Genomic DNA, 14,810 nt, shown 5'->3' with positions numbered 1-14,810 from the left:
TTTATTTTCAGTGGTGAAAAACATAACCTATTAAATAGACTATGGCTGTAGCCTCGGTTTTGATGACCGTTCGTTGTCGAGCGAAGACTTCTCTAATTTGACAGTTTACCATCTGATCTCACTCAGCGATTGTAGGCTACGCAGAAATGCAGTAAATGAGCGGAGAGATTTTTTGCCTGAAATGCAGAAATAAGACATAATTTTGTTTTATTTGTTACTCTGGTAGATTATACATTTACAATTTATATTTCATTACTACTATACTGTTACTAATAAAACCAATATCTGGGGGCCCCATACATTCATGGGCCCTTAGGCTCCTAAACACGTCTTGATGCCCTACCTTTAAATGTGCATTTTCAAGGTAGGTAGGAATTTTACAGTTTTCGGAAGCAGCCGCTTATGTAAGCCAATCAGCGGCCTTAACACCGCTCTTCAATGTCAAAATGGGGTGGCCAATCGAATCTAAGAAGGCAACTCTGCTGAAATCTGTGATTAGATGACACTGTTTGATAGCCTGACAAGCCAGACCCACATCAAGATGTTTGGTCTGGAAACTCACCATTGACAGCTCAATCCGAGAGGCGGGATAAACGGTTGTCTTTCAAACTCCCTCTGCACGCGATAGGATAGCGCTACAACCAACCAGAGCAACGAAGGTGAAGCAGAGCTAGTTTATAGATTAAATATTTGCCGTATCCGGTCGGAAAAACTCAGAACACATCTTCCCCTTTTAAGAATGACTTCAGTGCCGTTCTTTGTTCTTTTCTCAGAGAAAACCTTAACTCCAAGTCTTCCAGAGTCGCGGTCAAAGCTGATTCGAAAGACCGCCGTTCGCCAGCTTCTGTGTTTACTAGAAGCACGCGAACGCAACTCGGCCGTCATTATGTTAAGCCCCGCCCACCGACTCTATACACGATGTGATTGGCCCGACCAGGGTTTGGTTTTTCCAGCTCAGAACTCTATTGATAGTTGCTAGACGACATTCGCGGCAGATTAGCCACAAGGGTTCCTCTAGATTTCTAAGTTAACTGTGTGACAACTTTTGTAAATCAACTCAGCCATAATCTGTTTACACTGTCAAATATAAAAACATTCTCATCTTAATTCTTCTTAATAGTAGCCTATATATATGCACCTATTTTATCCACTCTAAAACATTTCAGTGCACAAACCATGAGATAAAAGTAGCGAGGTATTCTCAATCAGTCAGTGTACGGTAACTTATCCAGCAAAACATTTGGCATTAGTGGTAAACTGACTCAGGCATAGGCTAGGTTCACATTTATGGTAAGACGTCATGTTTAATTTTTACATGTGTTAGTTTACTGCTTTTCTGTTACTTCAGTGGCTGGCTGATTTAAAAGTCAAATGCCATACAGACATATATAGCCTAATTTTATCAAAAATAATTGAAGCTACATTTTTGTTTGTTTGTTTTTTGAGTCCTCACTTCCGAGAAAAAGTCCACACATAACTGCTCTTTTATTTTAGCCTATAGTTCATCACTGAAATGTTATAAAGTAGTATAGCCTATTATTTATTTTTTTACCCTTTTTTAATTTCTCTACTATATGCTGGGTGTTTGCAGAAGCCATTGGGATAAGAAAGCAGATGCAGAAGCTTTTGGCTACTTAATCTTAATATAAGCAGTTTCAAATATTAGTTTAAAAATGTATTCATCGTAAAAATATTTTATATGTTATGATGATTGTTTAAATAGTTTTTCTTCTTCACACTGATTTATGACCAGTTTAAACATTGTTTTGAAACATGGTAGCTATAGTTTCTTGCTTGTGTAAACCATGGGAGCGCCTCAGTCAGCTCCATAGCTTCCTAGGTCGTGTATCAGTATATCATTTACATTAATTTGGGTGTTGTTAAGAAGACACTATGGCTCACTACATTGGGACACTGACTATTTCCGGCAACGTGACAACGGCCTCATTGCACAACATCATCACTGGCATTTAAAAACAACAGCAGAGGTGATAGGATATCTGATAACTGTTATTTAAAGTTATGATAAATAGGTTGTTTGTTAGGCTACATACACGTGTATATATATATATATATATATATATATATATATATATATATATATATATATATATATATATATACAGGTCCTTCTCAAAAAATTAGCATATTGTGATAAAGTTCATTATTTTTTTATAATGTAATGATAAAAAATAAACTTTCATATATTTTAGATTCATTGCACACCAACTGAAATATTTCAGGTCTTTTAATACTGATGATTTTTCATATACAGCTCATGAAAACCCAAAATTATTTTTCTCCCAAACTCAAAAAATTAGCATATTTCATCCAACCAATAAAAGAAAAGTGTTTTTAATACAATCAATCAATCAATCAATCAATCAATCAATCAATCAACTCTATTTATATATCGCTTTTACAATCACAATTGTGTCAAAGCAGCTTCACAGTTTTAAACAGGATAATATTGCAACAAAATTAGATTTGGCTGTACAGTCGTTCTGGAGAAAACTGTGATGTTATCAGCTTATTTTCATTTATCATATAGCTACAATGTTGGCAGATCAGTATTATAGTTTATAGAATTAAATAAGACCTAATTCATACATTTTATTTGTATAATTAGTTGAATAACTTTAATCATAATTTTAGTGTCCCAAAAAAAGTCAACCTTCAAATAATTATGTTCAGTTATGCACTCAATACTTGGCCGGGAATCCTTTTGCAGAAATGACTGCTTCAGTGCGGCGTGGCATGGAGGCGATCAGCCTGTGGCACTGCTGAGGTGTTATGGAGGCCCAGGATGCTTCGATAGCGGCCTTAAGCTCATCCAGAGTGTTGGGTCTTGCGTCTCTCAACTTTCTCTTCACAATATCCCACAGATTCTCTATGGGGTTCGGGCCAGGAGAGTTGGCAGGCCAATTGAGCACAGTAATACCATGGTCAGTAAACAATTTACCAGTGGTTTTGGCACTGTGAGCAGGTGCCAGGTCGTGCTGAAAAACCAAATCTTCATCTCCATGAAGCTTCAGCAGATGGAAGCATGAAGTGCTCCAAAATCTCCTGATAGCGAGCTGCATTGACCCTGCCCTTGATAAAACACAGTGGACCAACACCAGCAGCTGACATGGCACTCCAGACCATCACTGACTGTGGGTACTTGACACTGGACTTCAGGCATTTTGGCTTTTCCTTCTCCCCAGTCTTCCTCCAGACTCTGGCACCTTGATTTCCAAATGACATGCAAAATTTGCTTTCATCCGAAAAAAGTACTTTGCACCACTGAGCAACAGTCCAGTGCTGCTTCTCTGTAGCCCAAAAGTGTCTTGACCTGGGGAATGCGGCACCTGTAGCCCATTTCCTGCACACGCCTGTGCACGGTGGCTCTGGATGTTTCTACTCCAGACTCAGTCCACTGCTTCCGCAGGTCCCACAAGGTCTGGAATCGGTCCTTCTCCACAATCTTTCCCAGGGCCTGGTCACCTCTTCTCGATGTTTCACACTTTTTCCTTCCCACAGACTTCCCACTGAGGTGCCTTGATACTGCACTCTGGGAACAGCCTATTTGTTGAGAAATGTATTTCTCTGTCTTACCCTTTTCATGATATGCACATTTTTTGAGATAGGAATTTTGGGTTTTCATGAGCTGTATGCCAAAATTATCAGTATTAAAACAATAAAAGACCTGAAATATTTCAGTTGGTGTGCAATGAATCTAAAATATATGAAAGTTTAATTTTTATCATTACATTATGGAAAATAATGAACTTTATCACAATATGCTAATTTTTTTTAGAAGGACCTGTATAGGTTTCCCTACACAAGGGTTAGGGTTAGGGTTAGGGTGGGGTTTTCACGTAAGCGTGAAAGAAGAAAAAAAGTGGAAATGTTTTTTAGTTTTTTTAATATCTGTCAAAAGCAGAAAAAGTAGGCCTACCATAGTTGGAGAATCACCCATATATATGTTTATTAAATTTTTTTAAAGAGGAAAATTAACAAATGTTTCGTTTTATTTGTGTTTAATTAAATGGGTGAACTCGAAAAATGAACTTAGAACATATAGCATGTAGTGCATTTCTAGATTGTTCCAAGGCCAACTTCAATTTTATTTTCATATTTTCATAAAGATATTTCATACAAATAAATGTCTAATAACTTTACAAAACTTTGAAGCTTATTATATATATATATATATATATATATATATATATATATATATATATATATATATATATATATATATATATATATATATATATATATATATATATATATATATATATATATAAAATCTGTATTTTTGATCAAATAAATGCAGGCTTGATGAGCAGAAAAAAAACTTCTTTCAAAAACATTACAAATGTACTGTTTAGATTACATTGTGGAAACACACACACACAAACAAGTTCAATAATCTAATTTACCTTGTCATTCATGTGATTCTTTTTCATTTACACGCACATGAAGTCACCTCATCATAGGACGTCAAATTCTTAACTTCTCTATTAATAACACTGACTGACTCTGACCTGTTACCTAGTTAATCAAGTTATTGCACAGATATAGCACATAAGATGCATATCCGTATTTTATTATGTTTTAAAGATTTGTATTTAATAATAATAATAGGCTAATAATAAAAATGTCAGGGGTTTTTGCAGGCTCCATCCACTGCTCTATGAGAAAGCCTGCACTCGGGCTCGGGTCCAACTGGGTGATGGGTGAAGCTTGACCTCATAATGTCCAGCTGTTTCATCTTTTTATGGGGCGCCTTGTCGTGATGCTGTCATGTCGTGTGATACCCCGTGTTTTAGTACAATCATTACGCAGATGTACCCTATAAGGTCCAAGGCAAAACACGTTGTTGATTTCGATCTTGAGCGTTGGCGTGTACCCCGTTCCCTCTCTCCGATTGGTCACTATCGACATCGACGTATTAATGTAGGCGTGTCACTGTGCAAGAACGCAAACTTTAAAGAGTTGTCAACAACAGGTCTCAAGACAGACCCAGACTGAATAAAGAAATCAACGCGAGGATCGCATATAGGCTACTGATAACTTTTCCAGAGACGAAAGAGACTCTTTGTTTTGTCCACTGACATCAACGTTTGTTTGATTTTGTTTTTAAGTTCAGATAGGCTATTAGGTTTTCCAAGATGAAGTTTGTAAGATTTTTAATGAGGAATGCTGCTATGTTAAATGTACCGAAACATATTGATTACTACGCAAAATTTTCTCCATCGCCCTTATCAATGAAGCAGTTTCTGGATTTCGGTGAGTTTTAATTTTTTTTAATGCAAAATAGTGATGATGACATTGGCCATTTGGCCATGTGATTTGCAACAATAGCACAATAGAAGTATTTATTTATTTATTTTTTAATTTACATACATTTGGTACATTTGATATACCAAAGAGATGTTTGTTTTTTGCGCTCAAACGTTCCAAAAACAAATTTTATAACTTTAGTAGAATTGAGCATTCGATTGATGGGAAAACCATAGCAACGGTTCACTGCTCTAGCGCTGTCCTAAGGTTATTGGACTGCCATTATTTGTAACTTTGTTATAGATCTACATATCACTTAGCCTATTGAAAACAAATGCTGGACTGTATTGTTGAAAAATATTTAGCTTATGGCGTATAAGGACGCCCAAATATAAAAGGCTATGTGCACGAAACAAACCTTAAAATATAGATTACTGAGAGATAATAATGGCCTACATTTAAAAAAATAAACATTCTACCTCGTTCATTAGATGCTGTTCTCTTGTATATCTGTTTTATTATATCGCTGATGTCAGACTGTGTCACATTATCTTTGCAGGATCCACAAATGCGTGCGAGAAAACATCTTTCGCTTTCCTCAGACAAGAGCTCCCCGTGAGACTAAGTAACAGTTTAAAGGAAATCAACCTTTTACCAGACCAACTGATAATGACTCAGTCCGTTCAGCTAGTTCACAGCTGGTAAGTTAATTGTATTATACGCCATAAGCTATATATGTGTGTGTGTGTGTGTGTGTGTGTGTGTGTGTGTGTGTATGTGTGTGTGTGTGTGTGTGTGTGTGTGTCAAAAAACGAATTAACTAACTTTTGAAGTGTCCCATGTCTTATAGTTTGAGAATAGTCAGAAAAAAGAAACGGATGAATGGTGTGAACGTATTATCTATTCTAATATACGCTGTTATTTTTCACGCGTGCATTATGTAATATGCCCGACGCTTCCCCTTCCTCTGAACGATGAACTTCGCCCTAGTTCCCCATCCCCAGCCTGAAGTTTTCGAGGTATCTTCTAAGCGTTACACCACTCAGCAGATTAAACTGCAGATCTTCATCCTGTTTCCATTACTTTGAATCTATAGGAATCATGACTATGACCCCATTATACAACTGATTAGCCTACTTTTCCTCGACGGTATAGTTTTCTGGACCAGATGCTTCGCCTAATAAATTCTTAAGAAAACGTTTTTCCCCAACTTAAATGCTCGTTCCTTTGCTTACGCCTGGTTATAGCATATAGAATGTTGTTTGTGTTCAAATACCATTACAGAGTACAGCCCCTCACTTGTTTACTTCTAGACTGTATGAGGGTAGGCTACTATCGTTTATGCAACGATACTGGGAAACAGTGAAATCTGAGAAGGTGTGACGAGTGCCTCTGGCGTGCAGACTTGTTTTCGAGAACAGTATGTTCTACTGTATGCTACTGGACATTCAGGGAAATGAGCCAGTGGTTAACATAAAGAAAATGAGGGGGGAAATCATGCAAATTATTATAATAAATATCAACAATGTTATAATGTATATAATACATATAATATATAAATAATTTATTTAATGTTTAGTAATTTAAGTATTTCAACTTAAAATTACAAGCTTTTAATCTAACATTTATATTGTATTTTATTTGAGCCTTATTTTAAAAAAAAATTTTTAGTTAACAATAATAACACTGATGAGTGCTTAAAAATGTAAAAACTTGCCACCAAGCAAGCATGAACACATTATGTATAGGTTGAGGTTCATATTGAAGACATTGATATATGATGAAAAAGTGTGACTGTCTGGGCAATGCATTGGTATATAAAACATGATTATGTATAATTCAGACTTTATTGTCAACTGTGCTTGCACACACACAGAATTTACCTTGGTATTGAAGCTTCCAGTATACACATATCAATATATTTAAGAATAACAAATATATAAAAAGTATAAAGACACTGATGGGTTTAGTCAGCTCTGGTGAAACGGATGATGAAGAATGACTTAACACAGGACAAGCAAAAGCAGCAAGAGAATTGGAGAGAACTGGAGTTAACATTTCATCATGTTTGTCTTCTCTCTCCTACCTTCTCAGGATTGTTCAAAGCCTGATTGACATCCTAGAATTCCAAGGCAAGAGTCCCAATGACCATAGAGTTCTTTCAGAGTAGGTTCTTCAGTCTACATACACATCCGACATGATCGTCTATCAGAATATTAAAGCATTAAAACAAAGAACGGGATTCATGGAATTGTTTTGTTTTTTGTCCCTGTAGATTTGTGGAAGCTCTGGTGACCATTAGGAACAGGCACAATGATGTGGTACCCACCATGGCCCAGGGTGTCATTGAATATAGGGATGCTTTTGGGGTTGACCCTGTGACATGTCAGAACATTCAGTACTTTCTGGACCGCCTTTACATGAGCCGCATCTCCATTCGCATGCTCATCAACCAGCACAGTAAGTAAATCTTGTCCTAATACTTTGATTCGGTATCAGCACTATTAAAGCAGTTGCTTTCTCAGCACTTAAAATGCACAGGCCATTAGATAATACCTGATATAATCCGGCCTGCTCCTGTTTAAGTTAATTATTCACTGGATATGATGAATGATTACCTCATGGAGTGCACCTCTGTTCTCTTTTGTTTCCTGCTTTATCTCCAGCTCTGCTTTTTGATGGCAGCACAAAGCCAGGATATCCCAGCAGCATCGGGTGCATTGACTCCTGCTGTGACGTCACAAATGTAATCAGGGGTGAGTGCTTTAGTGCATACAGTGATGCAAATATTACTCTAGCGACAAGTGCAAGTTCAGTAGTAACGTCCTGTGTTCTGCTTCAGATGCATACGAGTGTGCCAGAATGCTCTGTGAGCAGTATTACCTCGGGTCCCCTGAGCTGGAGCTTACAGAGATAAACGGTGAGGAACAGACATTCTCTCTAGACCAGATGTATTCATTAAATCACATTCCATCTAGTAACCTAAAGTTGGCAAACTACTCTGTATCTTATAATATGTTCTCCGTTGCAGCAAAAAACAAGTCCCAACCTATCGAGATATCCTACGTTCCTTCTCATCTTTACCACATGGTTTTTGAGCTCTTCAAGGTAGACATCATGCTTTATTTTTGCTTACTCCAGATTCATATGGATTGAAGAAAGTTATAGATCGTAAATATTTCATTTTGCATGTCTTCTCTCCCGTTCTAGAACGCAATGAGGGCTACAGTTGAGAACCATGAAACAAGCAGCACATTGCCACCAATCAAAGTCATGGTTGCTCTAGGTGGAGAGGACCTGTCAATCAAGGTGCGTAAATGAACGTTCAAGTTAGAGAGAAATTTGGCAATGAGAATCGTTTTTATCTCAACCGTACCCTGTGCGAGGTTGAATCACTCCTCTCACCCTGCCCTAGATCCAGCGATAACTGATAATAACGTTATATAAACTGTCCTAAAGATTAATATTTGAACCACCCTTGATCAGCCTCCAAATGAACCAGATCATTTCAGCTTCGAGTAGTATTAACGATACTGTCAACCTTTGCCCTGCTTGGTGGATAAAGAGGGCAGCAAAAGCAGACATTGAAACCCTATTCTACTTAGTGGATCTGTGTTTGTAACATTATGTTTATCTTGTGATACATATACAACAGTCCATCCCTTAAGTCTAAAGGCCCGTTCACACAAAGGAAGATAACGATAAAGAGATAGTTCTTAAAATCGTTCTCAATATTAATGAATAGCAGAGTTCACACCACAGCTATAACGATAACAGCACAGAGAAACGATACCGTTGGAATCACTTTCAGAAAAAAACGTTCAGCTGATGAACGATAAAAACATTGCCAGCCAATCAGATTTGATTTGCAATTAAAACAACACGCTTGCCTATAGAATAAACCGAACGATATCATCCATTGGTGTGGACATTAATATAATTATCTTCCTTGGTTTGAACAGGCCTTTAGTCTCAGTCTTAATGACGCAATCCACACATATTTGTCAGCTCACAAAACACATTATTGTTGTCTAAACATTCACTATTTCCTCTTCCAGATCTGTGACAGGGGTGGTGGCGTTCCTTTCAGAAAGATTGATAGACTTTTTAGCTACATGTATTCGACAGCGCCCAGACCTACTCTCGGTGACCATCAACGGACACCAATGGTAAGAGCATAGGACACTATCTAAAACTATATAATGGCAGTCATGTACTTGTTTCTTGAGTCAAACCTACCGGTTATTCCCTCAGGCTGGCTTTGGTTATGGCCTTCCCATCTCCCGCCTGTATGCACGCTACTTCCAAGGGGATCTCCAGCTTTATCCAATGGAGGGCTATGGTACGGATGCTGTAATTCAGCTGAAGGTAAGATCATAAAATAAAGGGTTAGTTCGCATAAAAATCCAGTGTATAGCGTTAGTTCTGGCAGGGCACATTAGTCAAGCTCACATCAGCTGACTGCCAGTTGATCACGTCTACCTATAGGACCTATCACAGCATGCATATACAGTGCCTTGCGAAAGTATTCGTCCCTTGAACTTTGCTTTTGCCTCATTTCAGGCTTCAAACATAAAGATATAAAACTGTAATTTTTTGTCAAGAATCAACAACAAGTGGGACACATGAAGTGGAACGAAATGTATTGGATATTTCAAACTTTTTTAACAAATCAAAAACTGAAAAATTGGGCACTGTATATAAGCTCCTTAAGTACTATCAGCTACTATCGCGTTTCTCCGGAGCTAATAACAATCCTCCATCCCCAGCTTGTCCACCCGTCAGTCAGGATTTGGTATTCTTATTCCCCCTGATTCAGACTAAATCCTAAATTAGGTTGTACATTTAAATATCCACATTATTGATATCTACAATACTTTATGTTGGTTCTGTTCTGTTTACTATAAGGGGGTTTATCGCTTCTCTCCCTGATCTTATCCATGCTAGGCCGGGAGGGAGGGAGTTCTTGCCCAGAACAAGAACCATACCGCCAATCCAACCTATGCTAATTGTCTATCACTTTGACGATAGTGATCCTGATAGAAATATAATTTTTGTTCATTCGCTGATCTTCATGCAGTTCCAAACCTCTTAAAAATAAAAGTACTTTATTGGCATTTATGGTTCCATGAAGAATGTTTAACATCTATGGAAACTTTCCATTGCACAAAAGGTTCTTTATAGCGGAAAAATGGAAAGAAAAGTGGTTTGGGGTTTGTTTTTCAGACCTGTTATTTTAAGACCTGTTCACTGAAATGTTCTTTGGGGAACCAAAAATGCTTCTTATATGGCATTGCTGTAAAAAAAACAGCAATTTTTTTGCCCTGTGACGATACACAAAAAGAGATAATCCGCAGATTTCCACTCAGTGTCAACGTATGATTTATTTACCATGAAAAAGAAAAAAGAAAAAAAAAGTAATGAGTAATTTGCACAATCTGCATTTTTAGGTCAATCTTTAAACAAACAGCAAACAGAGTTTTGCTTACACTAACTTTGGACATTACATTACACTCTTCAAATCATTAATCCGCAATGATGGTCTTCTGCCCACAGGCCCTGTCCACAGATTCAGTGGAGAAGCTTCCGGTGTTTAATAAGACTGCCTTGCGGCATTACAAATTCAACCAGGAAGCTGATGACTGGTGCGTCCCGAGCAAGGAGCCACTGAACTTAGCTGCGTACAAGGTTGCAAAGTGAACCACAAGAGTTGGTTACCTTAAAGATATAACAAAGGCCTTCAAGAAAGACCACCGTTTGTGAATGCTCGCATTCCCTACTGAACTAGGGACCAATGACGGCATTTCCTAATATTCTTCGAGTACTGCTGTCTGGGAACACTTAAACTGGATGTGGCCAGAATTTAAGATGACAGTAGATTCCTTAAACGCAAGTTATTACTGTGGTGCTGTTGAAGTGGGAGCTCAAGCATGAGGAGTCATGCACGTGTGAAGACCTAAAGGGTGAGAGGGGATTAGATGCATGTGAACCTGAAAGAGAGTTAAGTGGCAGAAGTCTAAAAACAGATGGAGAGAAGTGTACGTATTGCAAAGGAGTAAAATACTGAAAGCAGAAGGAATGCAGAAGGATAGGTGAGATATGAGACATTTCAGAGGTCAGAGAAAATGGACGAATCAATTAAAAATAATTGTTGGTTTGTTTTTTTCATTTTAAAGAAGCTTGAAGTTTTTAAATCATACTTGATGTGTGAATAACACTTAATATTTAAGAAAAACATATATGTTAGTACATATTAATAACACTGTACTGTTGTGTTTTATTGCATTATGAATGACCACAATATTTATCATTGTTAAAAGGACCCTTGTTGTTTGATTAAATAAATCTGATAATTTCTTATCAAGATGCATTCGCTGTTGTTATTGCCAAACATTTTGTAAGCATTTCAGTGGGAAAACATATTAAGTCAAGTCACCATTATTTATATAGCGTTTTTAGCGATGGCAATTGTTTCAAAGCAGCTTCACAGTGTTAACAGGAAAATAATGCAACAGAATTTGATTTGGCTGTACAACCGCTCTGGAGAAAACAGTGATGTTATCCAGCTCATTTCAATTATCATATAGTGTCAATGCAGGCAGATCAGTAATATAGTTGAAATTGAAGCGTTCCCAACTGAGCAAACCAAAAGCCAAAGGTGAAGGCAAGGAACCAAAACTCCTTCAGGACCAGAATGGAGAAAAAAACCTTCGGACCAACCAGGTCAGTCGGGGGACCAGTTCTCCTCTGGTTTGCTTTGTAAGTAATAAGCAAGATTTTAAAATGTATGCGATGTTTAATAGGGAGCCAGTGCAGTGTTGAAAGAACCGGGCTAATATGATCGTACTTCCTGGTTCTAGTAATATCTCGAGCTGCTGCGTTTTGGACCAGCTGGAGTTTGTTTATTAAGCGAGCAGGGCAACCACCCAGAAGAGCATTACAATGTGCCTGTTTTTCCCCCCAGTTTTTTCTGAATTAAGTTTCAGGAAATTACTAGTCATCCAATTTTTTGTATCAGCTATGCATTCCGTTAATATTGTGAATTGGTACGTTTTGTCAGGGCATGAAAATATATAGCGTTGAGTTAAGTATCGTCATCTTAACAGTTGACGCATATTAAGGTGTGATTTGTGAAATATCTGCATGTGGTTATGTAATCGAGAACATGATGTACACAATGCACATAAAGTAAAATTGTAACGGATTCACAGAGGCAGGATTCAATTGCAAGTAACTCAGTTTATTTTGACAGAAGTGTCACAGAAGTCAAAACTCAGAACACTGAAGAAGTCCGGATAAGACGGAGCAGTGAGAGTGGCTCTGTTGGCAACACGGGCAGGCTGTGAGCAGCTGTGACTCGGGAGGTCGGTACAGGTAATCCGGGAAGGGATCCAGCGTTTCACGGAACGGGGAAACGACAACCAACACGGAGACACAAGGGGAAACATCCAACAACGCTCTGACAAAGACAAGAGAGAAACAGAGAGACTAAATAGGGTGAAGGTGATGAGTTGCAGCTGGTGCAGGTGATCAGCCACAGGTGCGTGATGAGCCAATCCCAGGCTCCGCCCTCACCTACATTCAACACGCACCCAAGAGTGAGACAGGGAATCCATGAACCGTGACAGTACCCCTCCCCCTAGGAGCGTCCCCTGACGCTCCCAGCCGACCTTACCTGTTGATTGTAATCATCAATAAGGGAGTGATCCAGAATGTCCCTAGCAGGAACCCAACTTCTCTCCTCCGGACCGTAACCTTCCCAGTCCACCAAGTACTGGAAACCGCGTCCCCTCCGTCTAGAATCCAGAATGCGATTAACCGAATAAGTTGGTTCCCCATCTACGAGTCGCGGCGGTGGGGGAACCGGGACTGGCGGATTAAGGTGGGAGTGAAAAACAGGTTTGATTTTGGATACATGGAAGGCGGGATGAATCCTCCTGTACGCCGGAGGGAGTTTGAGGCGGACTGTCACCGGACTAATGATCTTGGTGACAGTGAACGGGCCGATAAATTTGGGAGCAAGTTTATTAGATACGGAGCGGAGAGGAATGTTCTTGGTAGAAAGCCACACTTTTTGACCGACGACGTAAACGGGAGGCTTAGACCGGTGGCGATCGGCTTTAGCCTTGGTGCGCGCTCCCACCTGGAGCAGAGTCTCACGGGCTCTGGTCCATGTGCGATGACACCTCTGGATAAAGGCGTGAACAGAGGGGACCGCGACCTCGGAATCCAGACTAGGAAAAATAGGTGGCTGGTAACCTATACTACACTCAAATGGCGAAAGGCCCGTAGATGACACTGGTAACGAGTTATGAGCGTACTCAACCATAGAGAGTTGCTGGCTCCAGGATGAAGGATTCTTGGATACCAAACATCGCAACACTCTTTCCAGATCCTGATTGGCTCTCTCGGTCTGACCGTTGCTTTGGGGGTGATAACCCGAAGACAGACTAACCGTGGCTCCTAGTAATTTACAAAACTCCTGCCAAAATTTGGACACAAATTGGGAACCTCTGTCGGAGACCACGTCCATCGGGAGGCCATGTAACCGAAAGACGTGGTCTACTACAGATACCGCTGTCTCCTTGGCTGAGGGTAATTTGGGCAAGGGAATGAAATGTGCTGCCTTCGAGAATCGGTCCACGACGGTCAAAACGACCGTCTTGCCCTGGGAGGGCGGGAGGGCGGTAACAAAATCTAGAGCGATGTGGGACCAGGGTCTCGAAGGAACAGACAACGGCTGAAGTAACCCATGGGGAGGTTGGTTAGATGTCTTACCAACCGCACAGACAGAGCAAGCCAAAACAAAACTGCGAATGTCGCGAGCCATAAGTGGCCACCAAAATCGTTGCTTTATTAAACTGCCAGTGCGGTTTACCCCTGGATGACAAGCAATGTTGGAGCAGTGACCCCATTTGAGGACCTCGGATCTTAACCCCTCCGGAACAAACAAACAACTCGGTGGGCCGCCGGGCGGGGGCATTACCCCTTCTAAGGCCACCTTGACCTTCGATTCGATCTCCCATGTGAGTGTAGAGATAACTATCTTCTCTGGCAAAATACACTCGGGAGTAACCGGGCGTTCGGAAGCATCAAAAATACGAGATAAAGAGTCGGGTTTGATGTTTTTAGACCCGGGGCGGTACGAGAGAACAAAGTCAAAACGTCCGAAAAAAAGTGCCCACCGAGCCTGCCTGGAGTTGAGTCTTTTAGCAGATCTAATATATTCAAGGTTCTTATGATCCGTCCATACAATAAAAGGTACCCCCGACCCTTCAAGCCAATGACGCCACTCCTCCAACGCTAACTTGACGGCCAACAACTCTCTGTTACCAATGTCATAATTGCGTTCGGCAGGAGAAAGACGATGGGAGAAAAACGCGCACGGGTGCATCTTGTCATCTGAGGGAGAGCGCTGTGAAAGAACCGCTCCTACCCCCACCTCTGACGCGTCGACCTCTACCACGAACTGACGTGTGGAATCAGGGGCGACTAAGATGGGAGCCGAAACAAAGCGGCTTTTCAGTTTGGCGAATACA

General features: G+C 39.8%; 1 protein-coding gene across 1 annotated transcript; it reads left to right on the top strand.

The window, feature by feature from the left end:
• Nucleotides 1-4,995: 4,995 nt before the first annotated feature.
• On the top strand, nucleotides 4,996-11,635 carry pdk2b (pyruvate dehydrogenase kinase 2b). The gene is made up of 11 exons (XM_067424947.1): nucleotides 4,996-5,277; nucleotides 5,831-5,972; nucleotides 7,366-7,437; nucleotides 7,547-7,731; nucleotides 7,938-8,027; nucleotides 8,114-8,191; nucleotides 8,303-8,379; nucleotides 8,482-8,580; nucleotides 9,330-9,440; nucleotides 9,526-9,639; nucleotides 10,828-11,635. Exons 1-11 carry the CDS (start codon nucleotides 5,160-5,162, stop codon nucleotides 10,969-10,971), a joined length of 1,230 nt encoding a protein of 409 aa, XP_067281048.1. The 5' UTR covers nucleotides 4,996-5,159; the 3' UTR covers nucleotides 10,972-11,635.
• The last annotated feature ends 3,175 nt before the right edge of the window (nucleotides 11,636-14,810 follow it).

The sequence above is a fragment of the Pseudorasbora parva genome, chromosome 19 (assembly GCF_024679245.1).
Source record: "Pseudorasbora parva isolate DD20220531a chromosome 19, ASM2467924v1, whole genome shotgun sequence".
Lineage (NCBI taxonomy): Eukaryota > Metazoa > Chordata > Actinopteri > Cypriniformes > Gobionidae > Pseudorasbora > Pseudorasbora parva.
Note: the sequence above shows the minus strand (reverse complement) of the source record. Positions and strands in the feature narration are given on the sequence as shown.

What these genes read in the sequence shown, in the direction of transcription:
- pdk2b (XM_067424947.1), top strand. Translation starts at nt 5,160, where the DNA reads ATGAAGTTTGTAAGATTTTTAATGAGGAATGCTGCTATGTTAAATGTA. An exon ending in GAAGCAGTTTCTGGATTTCG is followed by an intron (nt 5,278 to 5,830) that starts GTGAGTTTTAAT and finishes TTATCTTTGCAG; the next exon opens with GATCCACAAATGCGTGCGAG. An exon ending in TGGTTTTTGAGCTCTTCAAG is followed by an intron (nt 8,380 to 8,481) that starts GTAGACATCATG and finishes CTCCCGTTCTAG; the next exon opens with AACGCAATGAGGGCTACAGT.